General features: G+C 42.9%; 1 protein-coding gene across 2 annotated transcripts; it reads left to right on the forward strand.

Moving 5' to 3' along the window:
- Positions 1-15,423: 15,423 nt before the first annotated feature.
- urp2 (urotensin II-related peptide) lies at positions 15,424-20,178 on the forward strand. Of its 2 annotated transcripts, XR_008561164.2 has the most exons (6): positions 15,424-15,904; positions 17,802-18,077; positions 18,184-18,218; positions 18,552-18,711; positions 19,622-19,744; positions 19,814-19,942. XR_008561164.2 is itself a non-coding variant. In XM_054737439.2 (5 exons), exons 1-5 carry the CDS (start codon positions 15,808-15,810, stop codon positions 19,651-19,653), a joined length of 600 nt encoding a protein of 199 aa, XP_054593414.1. In that variant the 5' UTR covers positions 15,424-15,807; the 3' UTR covers positions 19,654-20,178. The 2 variants fall into 2 exon arrangements, 1 of the variants encoding a protein (XP_054593414.1); XM_054737439.2 differs by having other exon boundaries at positions 19,622-20,178.
- Positions 20,179-20,767: the final 589 nt, after the last annotated feature.

A 20,767-nucleotide genomic window follows, 5' to 3' on the forward strand; every position in this document is an offset into this window, starting at 1 on the left:
TTTTATGAAACATATTCCATGTTTTAATCATGAGCTCATGCTTTTATTCTGAAATCTGTACCTTATTTTTTAAGTCTTTACATGTGGGAACATGAGTGTAAATCAAACACACAAAGCAAGGAATTTACTGTTTGTTTTATTATCTGTGATGGTAACAATCATCTCATTGGATGACCTAAACACTCTCCTTTACTATGAGGTACGACTTGGGAGAACTTTCTGGTGTTCACTCCTGTTGTTGTCCTGAGCTGCCAGGTGAGCTCCCTCTCAGGTGTTTACTGTAGCTGGCTCCTGATTGACAGCTAGTGGACAGTTTGGCCAGAGAGGCACCAGCACACACACACACACACACACACACACACACACACACACACACACACACACACACACACACACACACACACACACACATGCGCACAGGTCGTGCCCTTCTCGCGTTTCCTTTGACACATGGTAATAGATTCCTCTGTAGCTCCACGCCTCGGCTAAGTGGCCTCAACTTTCACTGAAAACAAATCACTCCCTCGCTTGCTATTTTTTTCCCTCTCTCCCTCACACACACACACACACACACACAAACACAAACACACACACACACAAACACACACACACACACCATCTCTTCTCCTTACACAGTTTTTCTTTCACTTGTTTCTTTCCCTCTTTCTCTCATCTCCGACCCCTCATCCCTCTCGTTCTCTCGTCTCACTCCCATGGGTCCTCTCCTCTTCCTCTGTCAAACCCGTTGTCCTTTTATTTCTTCTCGCTCTCTCCGGTTCTGCGCCCTCCCATTTTTCTCACTTTCTCTTAGTTTCTTTTGCTTTTTCTTACCTGGCACCCTTTTGCCAAAAATCAGCTACAAAACACAAACATGGTAAATGTATTTTTTAATTATATGTAATTCTGTAGTAATGTTTGGAAGACAGATGGTTGCATCAGTTTATAATAAAATATTAGACATAAATTAAAATGACGTTTAAATGATGCAGCTAATTTTCACCAAACATGTAGAAGTCAGATTTCCTTTTGCTGTTTATCCTGTTTGTGCCGCGGTGTGATGATCCAGGGCTGTTTTCCGCATCAGGACCTCTTTCACCATTTGATGGAATCATGAGTTTTAGCAGAAAATCCTGTCTGAACTTTGACCTCAGTGACCCATTTACTCTTTAACTCAGAGCCAGGTTGGTTTGGTTTGGAGAGTCTTATGTTACTAAATGAAATTATGTGAAAAATACATTTCATATGTACACATGTTATTGTAGATAGTAAAGTTATTCAGTCTGACGTTTATCTCTTTGATTCTGCTCATCTTGTGGAATTTGTCAAATACTAAAACCCAATTTTATTCAAATTATTTGCAAAAAATGTAAAATTGTGATTGTTTTTTATTTTTACTCCAACCACAGAAAACATGAATAAAATCATCAGATCATAATTCTGATTAAACCTTTCCTGAATGCTCCTTACATATAGGTGGGATTTTAAATGAATCATCATTATTTGGTGGTAATTTGCTCCATTTCAGACTGAAAAAATCTTTTAATACAGTTTATATGTTGTTTCATCACAAATTCTTTCATTTAATAATCACAAAACCTATCTTCAATGACATCTACTGAAGCAGAACTGAACAGGTGGGCTGATTACTGCAGAGTGAACGACTGGAGTTTAGGGAAAAACTGAACTGAAAAAAAAACTGATCATGACAGTAAGAATGCATGTGATGCTTAACCCTAACCCAACTCTTATTAATTGGTTTAATTTGGTCAAAAATGTAAACCAACGGAGCCTTTTTATAAAGAATCTCCCTCTAGAGCTCACACCCAAGCAGCATGTGGACGACTGCTGAACAGATGCTGCTAAATTATGTTTCTGTTCTGATTCTTGATTCTTTTGACATTTAGAAAAAAATGTATTACAACTTAATTTATTATTGCTTTTAAATATTCAAATTGCCAATAAACCCATAATTTGTCCTGTATAATAACTGGTTTGTGTAACCTTCCTCCAGTGTTTCTGATGCCATCTGTTGTGTTGACGGGTCGTTTTTGACCCGTGTCTTAAATCAGCCATAAAATACCCTAAAAACAATTATCATTAAGTTTGTGTGAGTGTGTGTGCTTGTGTGTGGTAGAGAGAGAGAGAGAGAGAGAGAGAGAGAGAGAGAGAGAGAGAGAGAGAGAGAGAGAGAGAGAGAGAGAGAGAGAGAGAGAGAGAGAGAGAGAGAGAGAGAGAGAGAGAGAGAGAGAGAGAGAGAGAGAGAGAGAGAGAGAGAGAGAGAGAGAGAGAGAGAGAGAGAGAGAGAGAGAGAGAGAGAGTTTAGATTCCAAATGTCAGCGGTGTGACCAAGTCACTGCTTTGCAAGTCACAAGTAAGTCACGTCTTTCCAGTCATGTCTCGAGTCAAGTCCAAATAAAAGACAACCAAGTCCAGTCCAAAGTTAATGATGTAGAAGTCCAAGTCAAGTCCAAGTCCTTAACTTTGAATTTCTAAGTCAGAATCAAGTCATCTCTCCAACTTCAATTTAATGACAATGATAAGAAATAAATTCCAGAATTAAAGCTTCATTTATTTGCTGAAACAAGCAGAAAGTGCAACTGAAACTGATGATAAACAACGTGCTGCTGCATTTAGCAGAACAAGATCAAACCCAGAACCAAGAATGATTCATGATTTTTGTCCATGTCGTGCCACTTTTGTGCTAAAATATCAAATATGCTCAAGTCATCATCAAGTCAACAGATGCAAGTCGATTCAAGTCGCAAGTCATTGGCATTCGATTCCGAGTCAAGTCGTAAGTCTTTATAGATTGTATCAAGTCAAGTCAGAAGTCATTAAAATATTGATTAGAGTCTGACTCAAATCCAAGTCATGTGACTCGAGTGCACACCTCTGCCAAAAGCCACACTTCTACAGTGTATTCTTCGCAGCTGTATTTTTGCAGGTGAAGCTCAATGTGCTGGTCTCTCTGTCCTCTCGAGGGCAGACCTGACACCTCTTTGTTTTTGAATCAGGGGTCTCATTGGGGTTGTGGCTGTTGTTGATGTCGGGACAGGGTTGGCTGAGGATGAAGCTGATGTTCTTGTTGCTGAGTAATGGATGAAGTGCTTGGTGACCACTGCAGCTGCCTGATCCTTTGCTGAATGTGCTCCTCCACTTGGTGCTTTTGGTTGAGTTCGACTCTTGGTCAGTGTGGGTCCACAGCACAAATGCATTAAGGATGTTGTAAAGCACAACCATTGGCCATTTCCTGCTCATTTGCTGGCAAGTGTAGGTGGCAGTCAGGTTGTCCACTCCTTTTTTTTTTTTGTCAAAAATACAAAGACGCCTAACTGAAGCTCAAGTGGTTGGAGGAAGGGCTGGCTGTAATCTGTGTGTTTATGATTTAGCTCCTATAAAATAACGTTTTAAACTTTAAAATATAAAGTTTTCTTGTGAATTAATGGCATCGGCCTCAGGGTCGTCTATTTCTTCACATTTAGCATGTTGACAGTAAAAGGTTTATTCTTTTGAAATCATACATTTACACATGGACATTTTCCACCTTTTACGCCAGTTTGAGTGTTCTCAACATTAAATAATTAAGGTTTTCATGGTTATTTTGTCCTCAGTTGTCTCTGACAAATTATTCCATTTTTTATTGAACTTACAAGGTCATTAAGGAAGCCTGCACTATCCTGGAGATATCTTCACTGTCCTTTTATTTTGGTAAGATATTACAGTAGTCTTCATTTGGATTTCATCTACAACTTTCACAATTTTAATATTTGATTTAGATGAGACTCAGATTCAGAACATATATTAAGATTTTGAATGAATGAATGAATGAATGAATGAATATATTTTATCGATTCTTTTCTCATTCACACAGAGATTGGGAACAGATCTGGCTATAATTTGGATAAACCTTAAACATTCGTATGTAAGGTAGTGAGCTAAACATTGAAATGAAGATAATAACACAAAGTTGTGCAGAGCAGAATTTAATTCAGTTTCAAGTCAGTTTATTTATATGTTTAAATTATCAGTTTAAAAGGTAAAAACAGATTAATTTTATTTCCCATTAGATGATAAACCAGAATTATATGACGACCAGAGAAAAAAGATTTTTATCTTCCACAATTGCTTGGGAAGCAAAGAACACACACACACACACACACACACACACACACACACACACACACACACACACACACACACACACACACACACACTGATTATTTATCTGGTAGATCTAAACCTTTATAATATTTAATACATTTTAGGACATGAAAGAATTATTTATATTTTCATTCAATTTCTCAACACTTTATTTTCTACCTCCTATAATAAGTCTATTTTTTACTTATATCAAGACAGAAATAAATTTGAATCAATTACAACAACATTATAATTAAACATTATGTTTTATATGTATTATATTACTTTATTTTCATTTTCTGTAGAAATTACTATAAATCTGTAAAATAATATTTAAAAAATGTAATCTTTTATTGGTTCTGTATTGGTATTGTGGTGCAGAAGTTACCAGGTTCTTTAATTAGCCCACGTTCCGTAAATGAAACAAGCTCTTGTGGGACTGAATGAATCGTGTCACTCATACGCTGAAGATGTTTGAGTTTCCAGGACAGACAGAATCATACATGTTTGGGATTTCTTTGGTTTTTCCTCTTGTGTGTTACATATATTCTCCTAGACCATCTCAACACTCAGCTTAGCTGTGTGAGACACACGGGTGTGATTTAAGTTCAACACTTCCAAAAGATGAACTTGCAAATCTTAAGTTTTATTGTGAAACTAAAAATATTATTGTTGTTTTTTTATTTGTAATTTTCTATGTAAACATATTTAATTAGGAAGTTTTAGGACAAAAGCCAGACTAAACATTGTTGCAACAATAAAAAGCATTTATATTCAGTGTGAAGGGTTGGATCTGTAGTGATGTGCTGCCCTCTACAGGTGACTGACTGGAAAAACAACACTGGGAGGCATCCTTGGGTTACTCAGGTGTTTATTGTATTGGGAAAATAATCACAGAAAGACTAACTTTAGAATATTTAGGTTTTTTAAACAGCTATAATGTGTTTCCTGAATCAAATAAAAGGAAAACTCCACCAAAATAACAACCGAGGAAGTGCAAATTATCAAATATTTTCTAAAGATCTCCCTACTTCTCCAATCCCAGTTAGCAGCCATTAATGTTGGCATAGCATAGCATAGTTTATTTATATAGCACATTTAAAATGCGGCCTGGGAGCTGCCCAAAGTGTCTATGTGTCTCTATCTCAAACAAAGTGTATGCACAGGCTAAAACAAAACACAACCATTCGAAAGAACTAAAACAGAAGATAAAAATCCCAATCAAATGCAGATAAAACGTGATGAATACTAAGAACACATTAAAACAATGATACAATAAAACACTAAAACGAGTCACTGTCTAAAAGCCAAAGCGTAAAAGTGGGTCTTTAAACGAGATTTAAAAACCGCCAGAGATGGAGCCTGCCGAACTCCAATGGGCAATGAGTTCCATAGCTTTGGGGCAGCATGGACAAATGCTCGTTCACCCCACGATTTGAATCGCATCCGCGGCGTGCACAGCAGCAAAAGGTCAGCAGACCTCAACGTGCACGTGGACACATATGGAGTGAGCAGGTCAGAGAGATAGGGAGGTGCCAGGTCGTTGAGAGCTTTAAATACAAAGGTCAGTAACTTAAACTGCACTCTGAAAATGACAGGGAGCCAGTGAAGATGTGACAGGACAGGGGTAATATGGCTACGTCGGTGTGTACTCGTCAAGAACCTGGCAGCAGCGTTCTGGACAACCTGCAGCCGATTCAGGGCGGATACCGGAACACCAACGAGGAGGGCGTTTGCGTAGTCCAAGCGAGAGGAAATGAAGGCGTAGATGACTGACTCCAAATGCCTCCGTTTCAGGATTCGTCTGAGGCGAGTAAGGCGGCGAAGCTGATAAAAGCAAGACCTCACTACGGAGTTTATCTGTGGGGCCATTGTGAGTCTCCTCCTTGAACCGTCACCTTATCGTGGTGGAGGAGTTTGAGTGCCCTAATGATCCTAGGAGCTATGTTGTCTGGGGCACTTAGTGCCCCTGGTAGGGTCTCCCATGACAAATTGGTCTTAGGTGAAGGGTGAGACAAAGAACGGTTCGAAGGATCTTTCATGGCGGTTAAAATGAAGAGTCGGAGTACCCGGCCCGGAGGGTTACCGGGGTCCCACCCTGGAGCCAGGCCTGGGGTTGGGGCCCGTGAGCGAGCGCCTGGTGGCCGGGCTTTCGCCCATGGGGCCCGGCCGGGCCCAGCCCGAACCGGATACATGGGCTCGTCCAACTGTGGACCCACCACCCGCAGGAGGAACATGAAGGGTCCGGTGCAATGCGAATCGGGTGGCAGACCAAGGCGGGAGCCTTGGCGGTCCAATCCCCGGACAAGAAAACTAGTTTTTGGGACATGGAACGTCACCTCGCTGGCGGGGAAGGAGCCGGAGCTTGTGGCAGAGGTTGAGCGGTACCGGCTAGATATAGTCGGACTCACCTCGACACATTGCATTGGCTCTGGAACCCGAGACCTGGAGAGGGGTTGGACACTCTACTTTGCTGGAGTTGCTCCGGGTGAGAGGCGGAGGGCTGGGGTTGGCTTTTTGTTAGCTCCGAGACTCTCTGCCTGTGTGTTGGGGTTTACCCCGGGGGACAAGAGGGTAGCTTCCTTGCGCCTTCGGGTCGGGGAACGGGTCCTGACTGTTGTTTGTGCTTATGGGCCAAATATCAGTTCAGAGTACCCACCCTTTTTGGAGTCCCTGGGACGAGTGCTAGATAGTGCTCCATCAGGGGACTCCATTGTCCTGCTGGGGGACTTCAATGCTCACGTGGGCAATGACAGCTTGACCTGGAGGGGTGTGATTGGGAGGAACGGCCCACCTAATCTGAACTCGAGCGGTGTTTTGTTATTGGACTTCTGTGCAAGCCGCAGTTTGGCCATAACGAACACCATGTTCGAACATAAGGATGCCCACCGGTACACTTGGTACCAGGGCAGCCTAGGTCACAGGTCGATGATAGATTTTGTAGTCGTATCATCTGACCTGCGGCCGTATGTTTTGGACACCCGAGTGAAGAGAGGGGTGGAGCTGTCAACTGATCACCACCTGGTGGTGAGTTGGATCAGATGGCAAGGGAACATGCCGCGTAGACCTGGCAGACCCAAACGCATAGTGAGGGTCTGCTGGGAACGCCTGGCAGAAGAACCTGTCAAGACTGTCTTCAACTCCCACCTCCGGCAGAGCTTTGACCACGTCCCGAGAGCAGTGGGGGACATTGAGTCCGAGTGGGCCTTGTTCCACTCTGCGATTGTCGAGGCGGCTGTTGCTAGCTGTGGCCGTAAGGTGGCCGGTGCCAGTCGTGGTGGCAACCCCCGTACCCGCTGGTGGACACCAGAGGTTCGGGGAGCCGTCAGGCTGAAGAAGGAGGCCTACAGGGCGTGGCTGGTCTGTGGGTCTCCAGAGGCAGCAGACAGGTACCGGATAGCCAATCGGGGTGCAGCAGTGGCAGTTGCCGAGGCAAAATCTCGGGCGTGGGAGGAGTTTGGTGAGGCCATGGAGAAAGACTATCGATCGGCTCCAAAGAGGTTCTGGCAAACTGTCCGGCGCCTCAGGAGAGGAAGGCAGCAACTCGCTCACACTGTTTACAGTGGGGATGGGGAGCTGCTGACGTCAACTGAGGCTATAGTCGGACGGTGGAAGGAATACTTTGAGGAGCTCCTCAATCCCACCAATGCGCATTCCGAGGAGGAACCAGAGCTGGGAGGCCTGGGGATGGACTGTCCGATCTCGGGGGCAGAAGTTGCTGAGGTAGTCAAACAACTACACAGCGGTGGAGCCCCGGGGGCGGATGAGGTTCGTCCTGGGTATCTCAAGGCTATGGATGTTGTAGGGCTGTCATGGTTGACACGTCTCTACAACATTGCGTGGTCATCGGGGGCAGTTCCTAGGGAGTGGCAGACCGGGGTGGTGGTCCCCATCTTTAAGAAGGGTGACCTGAGGGTGTGTTCCAACTATAGGGGGATCACACTCCTCAGCCTCCCTGGAAAGGTCTACGCCAAGGTACTGGAGAGGAGGGTCCGATCGATAGTTGAATCTCAGATAGAGGAGGAGCAATGTGGTTTTCGTCCTGGCCGTGGAACTGTGGACCAGCTCTATACCCTTGCAAGGGTGATGGAGGGGGCATGGGAGTTTGCCCAACCAATCCACATGTGTTTTGTGGATTTGGAGAAGGCTTATGACCGTGTCCCCAGGGGCACCCTGTGGGGGACGCTCCAGGAGTATGGGGTGGGTGGCTTTCTGTTAAGGGCCATTCAGTCCCTTTACCAGAGGAGCGTGAGTTTGGTCCGCATAGCCGGTAGTAAGTCGGACCTGTTCCCAGTGAGGGTTGGACTCCGCCAGGGCTGCCCTTTGTCACCGGTTCTGTTCATCACTTTTATGGACAGAATTTCTAGACGCAGCCGTGGTGTGGAGTGTGTCGAGTTTGGTGGCAGGAGAATCTCGTCTCTGCTTTTTGCGGATGATGTGGTCCTCCTAGCTTCATCCAGCTCTGACCTTCAGCTCTTGCTGGGTAGGTTCGCGGCCGAATGTGAAGCGGCTGGGATGAGGATCAGCACCTCCAAATCTGAGACCATGGTTCTCGACCGGAAAAGGGTGGCTTGCCACCTCCGGGTCGGGGGAGAGGTCCTACCTCAAGTGGAGGAGTTTAAGTATCTCGGGGTCTTGTTCACGAGTGAGGGTAGGAGGGATCGGGAGATCGACAGGCGGATTGGTTCGGCGTCTGCAGTGATGCGGACGCTGAGCCGATCTGTCGTGGGGAAGAGGGAGCTGAGCCAGAAAGCCAGGCTCTCGATTTACCGGTCGATCTACGTCCCAATCCTCACCTATGGTCATGAGCTTTGGGTAATGACCGAAAGAACGAGATCGCGGATACAAGCGGCCGAAATGAGTTTCCTCCGTAGGGTGGCCGGGCTCAGCCTTAGAGATAGGGTGAGGAGCTCGGACATTCGGGAGGGACTCGGAGTAGAACCGCTGCTCCTCCGGATCGAAAGGAGCCAGTTGAGGTGGTTTGGGCATCTGGTCAGGATGCCTCCTGGACGCCTCCCCGGGGAGGTGTTTCGGGCATGTCCTGCCGGCAGAAGGCCCCCGGGTCGACCCAGGACACGTTGGAGAGGTTACATCTCCAATCTGGTCCGGGAACGCCTTGGGGTCCTGCCGGAGGAGCTGGTGGACAAGGCCGGGGAGAGGACGGCCTGGAGCTCCCTAGTTGGGATGCTGCCCCCGCGACCCGGACCCGGATAAGCGGAGGAAGACGAGACGAGACGAGGCCATTGTGAGTTCAGCATCCAGTTTGACCCCGAGACTTGTCACACACTGTTTGGGGTTGAGGGTTAAAAGGTCACAAACAGGGTGAGAGCCATGGTGGTTGCGGGGGTCAAAAACAATAAACTCAGACTTATTTTAGTTTAACTTTAAGAAGTTGAATGCCAGCCAGCCGTTCACGTCATCTAAACATGCAGCCAATTTTTGAGCCCGCAGTCTTCTCATCCATTTCCAAGGATCTTGTTAAGGAAAAAGCTCTGTAGCTCTGTGCATAAAGCAACAGTGGGATTTAGACCATCAGACTCATTTAACAGTAGCAGGGAGTTGATTGTGCTGTACAGCCTGGACTGGTCTCCATGATGCTCTGAAATGATAGCAGAAAAATAGTTATTACGAGCAGATCTAACTGCTCTCTGTTGCACTTGTCTTCCCTCCAGCCCTCACTCCACACACCTGCTGCCTGTTCCCCTAATTACTCCTCCCTGTGTATTTAAGCCCTGTCTTGTCTCTGTTTTGTGTCGGTGCATTGTATGTTTGTCAGCATTGTTTCGTGCTCTATGTGAGCTTATGTAGCTTTTGGTGCTCTAAGTGAGCTTTTGTTTTTGTTACCAGGGTTTTTGTATTTTTGGATATTTGGCTTGCTGCCTTTGGGTTTATTTTTGTTCGTCCTGCAAAATAAAAGACATTCACTTTACATCATCTCCTGCCTCTTGTCGTCTGGGTAATCGGCACTTTGGGTCCTAACCTTCCCCTCAATGTGACAGTGGTGGCCTAATGCTGCCAACACTGCTGCTAACCACTTAATTATCTAAATGGGGGAAACAGAACCAGAGGAGGGCAAATAAATCTAAAACTCTAAAACACAAAACTAAACCTGTCATGATCCACCCCGGCCTCCCTGTCTGTGTCTCTCCTGCCTTGATTAATCTTATTGTTCTCACCTGTCCCTCATTACTCTGCCCATGTGTTCCTGATTTCCCTGTGTATTTATACCTCCCTCCTTGTTGCTGTCGTCGTCGGATTGTTGTTGTTTTGTGCATGCTCGTTTTGTCCTGTCGCTCCCGTTCTACAATTAACCCATTTTTATTTTTTCATCCGTTGCCTGCTCTTCTGCCTCCTGAAACCCACCACCACACATGGTCTGCCATCTCCACCTTCAGAACATGACAAAACCTAAAGACTGAGGGCAGGACACACACACACACACACACACACACACACACACACACAAACTAGCACACACACTAACACACACATACACTCACACACACAAACACTGAGCTGGGGATGACTGAATGATCTGAAGAGGGAAACCTAGAGGGCTGGAGTTCTAGGGGCAAATGGGGAAACCCAGGAGACACATGAGGAAGACGCAGACATGACACATGAGGGCGCTAGAAGACACGAAAGGAGCACCTACAGACGAAACGAGGACACAAGGAGACACAAGAGGGGAGACGCAGACACATACCATGACAACCACAGCTCAGGAGAACATCAGTGTAGCTCTGGCGAGACAAACATAAAATAAAGTTTTCTTTCAATATTATTTATATAGCGCCAAATCACGACAAGAGTCATCTCGAGGCACTTCACATAATAAACATTCCAATTCAGGTCAGTTCATTAAGCCAAGTTAACAGCTGAAACAGCAGAGAAATAATGGAATTAGAGAGAAGTGGTACAAGGCAGTGATATAATGTTGGAAAATGGATTACACTTTGAACATGCCTGGTCTGGGATATCTGAATATAGGAACAAACACCCTTTATCAGAGCCTGTAGCATTTTATTTTAATTCAGGAATCTGCTCAGCCTGGACCATCAACTAGTCTCCTGCTAATATCATTTTACCTTCTTTAACATTCAATGTGGTACTACTCTTTTACCTGTTGAATTAATTATAGATTCACTTAAATAAAGAAAATAATGTTTACATTTCATATAAAATATCAAATGTATCAAAAAAAGTATAATATTCCATAAAACTATGAGTCATCATAATTGTTGGACCTTTAATATCCGATTGACTCTAGTAATAGGTACTTTGGGCAGCCAGGGAACAAACACTTATTAATTTGACACAGAAGCAAAAATACAGTTTATGAAAATCTATTTATTACTATTTTCTACAACTAATGATTACACAGAATAACTGAAGGTAAATGATTATTCAAGATAATATGAATTGAAACAAAAATCAAACTCTCATGAAAGATGATCGTGGATGTTTTCAAGAGGTTATTTAAGTATTTTAGGAAAGATGTGAGTCTGGGATTACAAGAATAATCTGGCTGAATTTAGTGATCTTTGATTAATTTATCAGTACTGTACCAGTGATGAGAGCTCCTGGTAGATCCAACTGGCAAAGCCAAGTCGGTCTCGACAAGACTGAGGAGTGGTTAAGTCCCCTCAGTCTCCAATGTTGGTCTTCTGGAATATTTAAAGGTCCCTTGAATACAGCTCAGCTGCTCTGAGGTTAATCTCTGGTATAGAAGTTTGCTTCTGCTGAAGGCTGATGGGTTGGTTAGCGGCTGATGAAGTCCTAGCAGGTTAAAACAAATAATGGCTGTTTGGTTCTGAAAAAGGTGGTTCAATGATGCTAAAAGTGTTCTGTTGTAGTAAGTAAGTAAATTTTATTTATATAGCACTTCTCACAGACATAGAATCACAAAGTGCTTCACATAGATCAAAACAAAATAAAACAAAGTCATAATGATCTCAAAACAGAAATAGATTAACAGAAATAATTAAGTCGTAAAATTATAAAATTTCATAAAAAATGAAAGATTAAAATTTTGAGTTCAAAATAAGAAAATAAAAGGTTTAGTTAAAAGCAGCTTTAAATAAAAGGGTCTTTTGCTGTTTTTTGTAAAAGTGTCCAGACTGTCAACACCACATAAGGATAATGGAAGATCATTCCAGAGTCGGGGTGCAACAGTCTGGAAGGAGCGATCACCTCGACATTTTAATCTGGTCTTTGGAACTTCCAAAAGGTTCTGGTGTGTGGACCTGAGGATTCAGGTTGGAGCATAAGGCTTTAACAGTTCAGTAATACAGGGAGGAGCCTGACCATGTAGAGCATTGAAAATTATAATCAGGATTCTAAAATGAACTCTAAAGTTAACGGGCCGGGTAAGCAGCGCAGACATTAGAATAGGAGTGATGTGTGCTCTTCTGTTTGCTCCAGTTAGGAGCCTCGCTGCAGAGTTCTGGACCAACTGAAGGCGGTCAAGGGCTTTTTTGTTAAAACTTGTGAAAAGTGTGTTACAGTAATCCAGACGGGAGGAGATAAAGGCATGGAGAACCATTTCAAGTTCATGTTTTCACACCAACCTTCGCAGTTTGGAGATATTTCTTTAGTGATAAAAACAGTTTTGGGCCAATGTTTTTGAGTGGAGTTGAAGCAGGAGAGGAACTTTGTTATGACGGTTCCCCAGGTGGTGAGGCTGGCTTATGGAGAGATGGTTATGAACAGAGAATTTGGAGAGCACACTGTTTCTCGGTCAAATGAAGATGGCTGGACAGTGTACTGCCTGATGACGTTTTGCATTACATGCTTTTATTAACTCTACATAAAAAATGCTATATTTACTAAGAAATTGCAATTCATGCAGCCACAGAAACACTATTTGGTGTGTGTGTGTGTGTGTGTGTGTGTGTGTGTGTGTGTGTGTGTGTGTGTGTGTGTGTGTGTGTGTGTGTGTGTGTGTGTGTGTGTGTGTGTGTGTGTGTGTCGTGGTGGATGGCTGCTTATACTGAGCCAGGATCCTCTGGAGGCTTCTTCTTGTTAAAAGGGAGTTTTTCTCTCCACTGTCGCTGCATGCTTGCTTAGTAGGAGGACTGCTGTAAAGATTCTGACACTGGTGCTTCACAAATACATTTTAACTTAGAAACGTGCATAGCCTGTGTCTATCAATGATCATTGTTTGATCAAGTCATCAGACCCATGTTTCGGACATTCCAGTAAAAAAAGACAAAGCTGATCACAACCTGGTGTTGAACCGGACCTAGCATGAAGCAAGGATGCCTGACAGGAATGTTAACTCAAGAGTAGTGAGGGCTGACTATCAGTGTCTGATAAAGGCCCCGTTTGTTACTAGACTCACACCTCAAACTTCAAATTTATAAGGGAAATGTGTAATTTTTGAATGAGTTGTAAAAGCTAAGCTGTCTGGCTGGGGAACGATGTGTCTGGTTTCCCAGTACACTGGTTTGTAAACACAGAGAGGTGCCACATCGATGCAGGCTTGGGTGAAGGGTATTACCCACAATCCACTGGTGCCTTTTCTGAAAATGAGTGTTTTTCTAATGAAAGTAGTTCATTTTAGGACGATTAATTGTTTGTCTGTGAGTTGTTGATAAAGATGATGAAGACACTGTCCCAGTTTGGCGGTTATTTGCACACTTGTGTACCACACACTCGAAGCCTTACTGCACACTTCCTCCAAGTGCACGTCACAGAAGACCATAGGGCACAGTGTGAATATTGGGACTGGCCCTCTGTCTTGACTTCTTCTTTCCCGTTGAGACCGGTGGGGTGGGGCCCTGCGCCAATTATGACGAGCCGTCACTGCAACACAGTGAAATACTTCTTTAGGTTCAAGGAATAATTTTTGTGCCTCAAGCAAAGGACTTCAAATACCTTGGTATCTTGTAGATGAGTGATGATGAGGCAGAGCGAGAGATGGGATGAATTATTGAGCAGTTGCCTATAAGCAGCTGACATTGCCTTTCTCCATTCATCTTGGTGTAAATGTGCTCTTGCTTTTCCATGTTGAGAGGAACCACCCAAAATGTTTTGAACATTTGATTTGGATTACTCCTGGTTGGACATCCGATTGGAAAGAGACGGAGAGCAATCTCTGGCCTGGGGACTGTTTAAGATCCCAAGGAGTCCCTCCAAATATTACCTTCAATCCTCTGTTACTTTTGTGACCTGAACTCAGGCCAAGAAGGTGATGAATGGAATGATCCTTTAAACATTTCTAATTTCATCTGTGCCAAGTGAAGTTTAAAATTTTTGTTTAATATTTTTTTTAGCTGGTAAATGATTAGTTTTCTTTCCTTTTACCAGAGGACCAAGAGTCAGATGTTCTGTGCCAGAGCTCGACGGTTGGGGAAAAGATGAGTCAGTCAGACTGGAGACTATTGGAAGGTTGTAGACACATGCCTTTGAGGAACAGTCAACAAAATAATTTCCCGTCTTTCTCACACTTGACATTCAGAAACACACAAGAATTAGGTTCAAAGCTGAGCTGAGACGACTAGGAAGCAGAAATGAATGAATGGATGTTCTTCGACTGGCTCCTCTTCACCCAGCAACTGACATAGACACACAATTTGTACTTTTACACACACCAACTCTCACAACTGCTCCTCTCGATTTCATCCCTGAGACAAATGGATGGTTTGAGAAAGAAGGTGTGAATTTTTAGAAGATATTAGCGGGACAACCCGTCATCATGCTGTCCACTTTATGCTCCGAGGATTTAGTTGTCACTAAGAGCAACAAAGAAGGCTAAAGTGTCCCTCTGTCTGTCTGTCTGTTGAACATTGATGCAAATATTCTTACAACATGCATGTGCACATTTCCCTAACTTTTCCTCAAAGTTAAGAAAGACCCCAGGATGGTGTGTGTTTATTATTTAAGAGTTTGTCATGCCGTTTTTGTGTGTTCTAATGTTGTGCGTGAAAGCTCTGTGCAGTTGCTGTGGCTCCAGACCCTCATGCGTCAGAGATCCTTTCTCTTTCTGTGGCCCCTGAGCAAACATATTAAGAGCTACCTTATCACCCCTTATACAGCCAGGGCCACACACACAACACACACACACACAAACATTAAATACAGGCCTAAACACACAGAACACATTCACAAAAAGATAGCTTTGACAACAAACACACAAAGCTCGTCGCCAAACTCCCCAAATGTCACCCATCCACTCAGCGGGGAGGGGTGGGACTAGGGATGCTTCAGGTCTGTCACTGGTTGCGCTGAGCAATCAGTCAGGCGTTCTGGACCAGACTCTGGTTTATAAAGACATGGATACCCAAGGCAAAGGAACTCAACTGTTGACAAGCCTTCTTCACGAGGCGCATCTGTTCAATATGATTCAAGGGACATCAGACGCACCAAGAAGACTCGTAGCTAGAGGATACTGACGACCACCAGTGTACTGGTGGAAGAAGAAGGAAACAGTTTAGAAACGGCTTGACCTGTCGTTGCTGAAGAGAATTGTTGTGGTGTCACTGATCACCCATTTTGGTTTGTAAAATATCATCATCACTCTGAAGAGTTGGATGCATCTCTTGAGCACCAGCAGGACCAAACAGAACCTGTCCACCAGAACAACCTGAGAACCAACCTGAAACTCTACAGTCGCTCTAACTGCCAGCCAAGTCCACGCCACTCCTCATCTCTACGACTTTCACAATGCTCACCAGCACAGCACTTCTGTTTGGCATCAAGGCAGCTTTGATCGTGGTGGTGACTCTGGGAATGGAAGTGGACATGGTTCCTGTTGAGAAAGGTGAGGTCAGCCACACAGACAGCACAGAACAAAGAAGTCAGCTGCTTGTAGAGTCCACGCTGTTGTCAACACGAGTTCTGTGTTTCATTCCTAAACTGCGTAAAGGACAGCTGAATGAACTATAAGTAAAGAACCAACATAAACAGCAACAGGGAGTCTTTTATCTGGTAATTAAATGATACAACAGAATTTTTTTTATTTCTAATATGTTGACATCAAGTCGCTTATTGAAATAACATTTTAAAAAGTACTGGACATAAACTCATGATCACCAGCTTAACAAGTATTCATGGTCCTCTGCACCAGAGGGTTGTAAACGGATGACCATCAGTCATGTAATAATGATCACATGTGTGTGAAAATGCTTCAGCTTTAGATGTCTGTTTGCCATTTCTTATTACTGGACACAGGAAGTATGTTCAAAACTAGCTGGTGAAGTTTGCCAATAAGGCCCTTAGATATTTAAACAATAAAATCAATCAGTTTAACAGAAAAGTCAACGCAAACCGTCCTGTTCAGAGTTACAAAAACACGAGTGGCTGATTATTTCATTTTATGTTGTAATTATGTGGGAAGCTGCAGATGCAGTTTTGCTGTTACCCAGATGGTTAGTTGTGAATGTGGGTTTAATACATTCCTTTTAATTTCATCACCTTCAACATTTTACCCCAAACCCTCACATTTCCAGTAAACAGTGCTGCCTCATCAGGAGTGTGTTCATCTGAATATTTAGTTGAACAAACTCAAGAAGGTGCAACTCCAGCAAATGTAAAACAGGACTATCTCAATGCAACATACAAGGTTCACTGTTTCAACAATTTATTTATTTTCATATTTCACTAAAAGTCAAAACATGTGTTCATGAAAAAATACAGTAGTGCACCTCCTTCATGGAAAATAAAAGAACACAGTCAATTACGCAGCAAAACTGGCTTATTACATGCTATTTATATACTAATGTATAATTATTATTATTATTATTATTATTTGTTTTGTTGTTATTATTGCTATTATTATACAAACAATAAAAATTATTCCTTCTGAAAAATATAATCTATTGCTTTTAAAAGTTTAACATGTTAAAAATAATCATACTTAATCAAATCTTAAAATCCTTACTAGGTAATAAAATAATACTATTCAAACAATAAAAAATGTCAATTTTGAATGGCCCAGCTCAGTAAGGTCAATTAAATGACAACAAAGATTTAAACCAATAACTCAAACATTTCCTAAACTAAACAGAAACAAAGCTGGGATTGTGAGCCACATGAAGGCCCAGCAGCAAACAAGGCTTGAGCTAAACTTTAACAACCAAATAGACTCAACCTGCTTTCAGAAAAAGCAAGAGGTCTGACAAAGTAAATCAGAGTACATAAAAATGGACCGCCTGCTTATCTGGAGGGAAAACGAGGTGAGAGACAGGGACGTGGCACAGCTGCAACTAAAAAGCCTGCAGGTGATCCTGATCAGACGCATCAGAGAAGGATTTAGGCCAACGCCAGAGAAAAGATGACAGGAGTCCAAATGTGTTTGGTTTATAAAAAAAATCATGTTTACTTTGGAACTATTTATTTTCAATAACTCAATATGAATATGTTGTAATAATGTGAGACGCTTCAGTTAGAACATGTTTATTATCCTGTAATAACTTTAAAACACTGAATCAAAATGTGAACAAAAATCACTTTAAAAATAAAAATAAATAAAATGACCCCATTTTAAACTTCTGGGTCTGTTTGCACAGGTGGTGATAATATGCTAAACACCACCGGACTAGATCGCAGTTTTCTTCTTGTTTTTAGATCATAAGTCCAGTTATCATTTAGCACTTCAATTAAAGCAAAGAAACGTTTTCAGCACTTACAGTGTTCTGTTTTTGTTTTCCAATCAACAGATCACCTTGCACCAGCTGCTCCAATTAAATCAGCCCAACTCAATCCAAGTCGTCACATCAAACGTTGGCTTTTGAGTACAGAAAGAGCACAAACCACGGACAGAACAGCTGTAAGGACAATCACATCTGGAGTCAGGTCTGGGGCATCACAAATACAGTCAGACACAAGGGGTCCGAGCAGACAGACCAAGATACTCCGAATGATCTCAGCCTTGGAGGAGCTGCACAAGACATTCAACAGCACTCTGCGCTCACAAATCACCATGTTTTCACGAGGTAATGCCAGTCATGCTCTGAGTTTACTTATTAATGAATGTTTCCGATGAATCAGCTCATAACATCTGCAACAACACTTTCTATTAAATCTTTCTCTTTCTTTTAGCAAATGGGAAATTTTCAGGAAGGAAAACTAAAGTGGTAAGTTGCTATTCAGGGTTTATGTGTTTGAGCATTCAGGCTTAACATATAACATAGTAATATGTAAGAAGTACAATGACAATTAGCTCTGAGTTTTTCATAATGTGAAGTTTAATGTTTCAAATGGCTTGGGTATGTTACACTAGTAGCAGTACCGTGGTATCCTGGTGTCCTTGTACCTTGGTGTTCAGGTATTCTAGTATCTGATACCTTTGTTTCCTGGAAATTTGATGCTCTTGTACCTTGATACCTTTGTACCATGGCACCATGGAAACGTGGAACCCTGGAACCAAGTTGTAGTTTTAAGTATTCATTCTTTCTATTTTAATGTAGTTGAGGCTACCAGCTGCAGAGGAGCAGGTTCAGTCAACCACTGCTACACTAACAGCTGACAGTACTGCATCCAGGACCAGCTCAGACGGTCTCCCAAGCCTGACGGGCCGAGGCTACAGGAAGTCCCTCCCTCCGCAGACCAAGAAGACCAACAAAAGAGGTTCAGCCGAATCTAAAGTCAACTTTTTTTCATGCTCCCTTCAAGGAACAGTTCTGTACATTTGAAAGGTGTTTTTGGAAGTTATGAATGAATAAAATCCTACCCACTTCTATAAAATAGATCACAGTGTTTTGCTATCGCCACCAAACAGCTTTTGTATTCTACATTTAAGCCATTCTTGCGTTAGTTAATCCACAAATAGGTGGCAGAGGAGCTAAGCACTCGTCCCGTGACCAAAAGGTTGTGTCTGTCTCAGTTGTGGTGTCCTTGGGCGACATGCTTAAACTTTCTCCTTCTTCTAGTGACCAATTAAATCACACTCCAACTCAGTCACACCCTTGATTTAAAGGTGTGGAACACTGAAAACCCATTTTTAAATCTTATTTCTGATCATAATTGGCCAGTCTGGGTTTTTCATGCAGGCCAAACATGAAGATAGTCTCCTACACCTATCTCCTGGCTTAGCTTCTGGGAGAACATATATGGTGAGAATAGTGTTTGCCTGACAGCTCTATGTCACACTCACTGTTCACAGACTCACCCATCTTGACTCAAGACAGGAAAGGCTGTTTTAACGTCATACAAAAAACAGCAAACGCCCCAACTAGTCAAAGCTAATCGTTAGCATTAGCACCACCAACGCACAGCAGAACTCCTCCAAGCTTGTAATATTTGTGGAGATGAAACTCTTATCCAATCCGGGGTGAGATGTCCAAATACCAGGAAATAAGACCCAAACTGTTGTTGTCTGAAGCTCAGCTGTGATGGGGGTCACTTCTAGTTCTTGGTGCACCAGTGATTTTTGGCCCCCCTTAATTGAATGAGTGTAACTCTTGACAATCAACAAACTTTACCGTTGAAGTCTGGAGAGTCTGGAGAACTTTAACATGATGTTTTCTCTCTCCCACAGTGTGCTTTTGGAAGTACTGTTCCCAAAACTGAGGGTGTTCAAGCTGCTGCCCCTCCATCCCATCACGCTGTCACAAACATTTAGTCACACAACCATCACGCATTATAGTACTTTTGAAATCATGTCAGTGCCAATCAAACTTGCTTCAAGCACATTGCAGACATTTGAACAGGTTTATTTATTTTCCCACAGAATTAATGGCTACATGGCACCGACCTGTTGACATAACTTGTTGGTTCGAGTGTAAGATCCATCCACCTGTCCATCCTTCCTTCAGGCCATGCCCTGCCTCTGTCTGGTCTTTGCCTTCCGACTGCTAGGAGACGGTTGCTGTGGTATCTGGGCACACAGTCCCCCTCCAACTTCAAACCGGCGCCGGTCTTGTCTTGAACTTTTTCATCCAGTGATTAACAAGACTTACCAATCAAAGATGACGAAGTGTGCTTGTGGTGAAGGCACATGAACAGACCCTTCCGCTAACCATCTCTCCATCAGAAGACAAAAGCATCCGTTTTTTATGTGTGCCATCCCTATAATAAACTTTTACTCTATCATGACAAACGTGTGCTGACAATAAAGTCTTATTTTTGCATACTTTTTCTTTCCTTTAGTGAAACTGATAAAACTTTGATAAAGGCCAATGTCTAATTCCATTTAGGTTTACAACTTAGTAGGCACGGATTAAACGAAAACCCTCTTTCAATGATGGACGAAGCTTTCTGCAGATGCTCACATCCTTTTCTGGATACAAAATCAATGAATTTCTCTGATGCTGTGTTGCTTCTGGTAAGCTGATAATAGATCAGACAGACAGACTTGGGCCACATGCATGGATGTTTTCCTACATATTGTTTAAATATACACCAAACTACTATTGATAGTATGGAGTGAAAGGCTACGACCTAAATATAAGACAGAGGTGAAGGTTTTTGCACTTATTTAATTTTTTTTTTCTTCCGTGTCCTGTCTGGCTGTGAAGCAAACAGAATTGATGTCTTACAGATTTACTCTCAGGTGGAGCATCAAAGCGTCTGCTTTTAATGCCACGCCTGATACTTAAAACTTTATTGTGCTTTTTAATTCCGACCAGACACGGAGACAGAGGTGAAAGAGAAAGGAAGAGACAAAAGGTGGGGGGGGGGGGGG

The sequence above is a fragment of the Nothobranchius furzeri genome, chromosome 3 (assembly GCF_043380555.1).
Source record: "Nothobranchius furzeri strain GRZ-AD chromosome 3, NfurGRZ-RIMD1, whole genome shotgun sequence".
NCBI lineage: Eukaryota > Metazoa > Chordata > Actinopteri > Cyprinodontiformes > Nothobranchiidae > Nothobranchius > Nothobranchius furzeri.

What these genes read in the sequence shown, in the direction of transcription:
- urp2 (XM_054737439.2), top strand. Translation starts at nt 15,808, where the DNA reads ATGCTCACCAGCACAGCACTTCTGTTTGGCATCAAGGCAGCTTTGATC. An exon ending in AATCACCATGTTTTCACGAG is followed by an intron (nt 18,078 to 18,183) that starts GTAATGCCAGTC and finishes TCTTTCTTTTAG; the next exon opens with CAAATGGGAAATTTTCAGGA. An exon ending in CAGGAAGGAAAACTAAAGTG is followed by an intron (nt 18,219 to 18,551) that starts GTAAGTTGCTAT and finishes ATTTTAATGTAG; the next exon opens with TTGAGGCTACCAGCTGCAGA.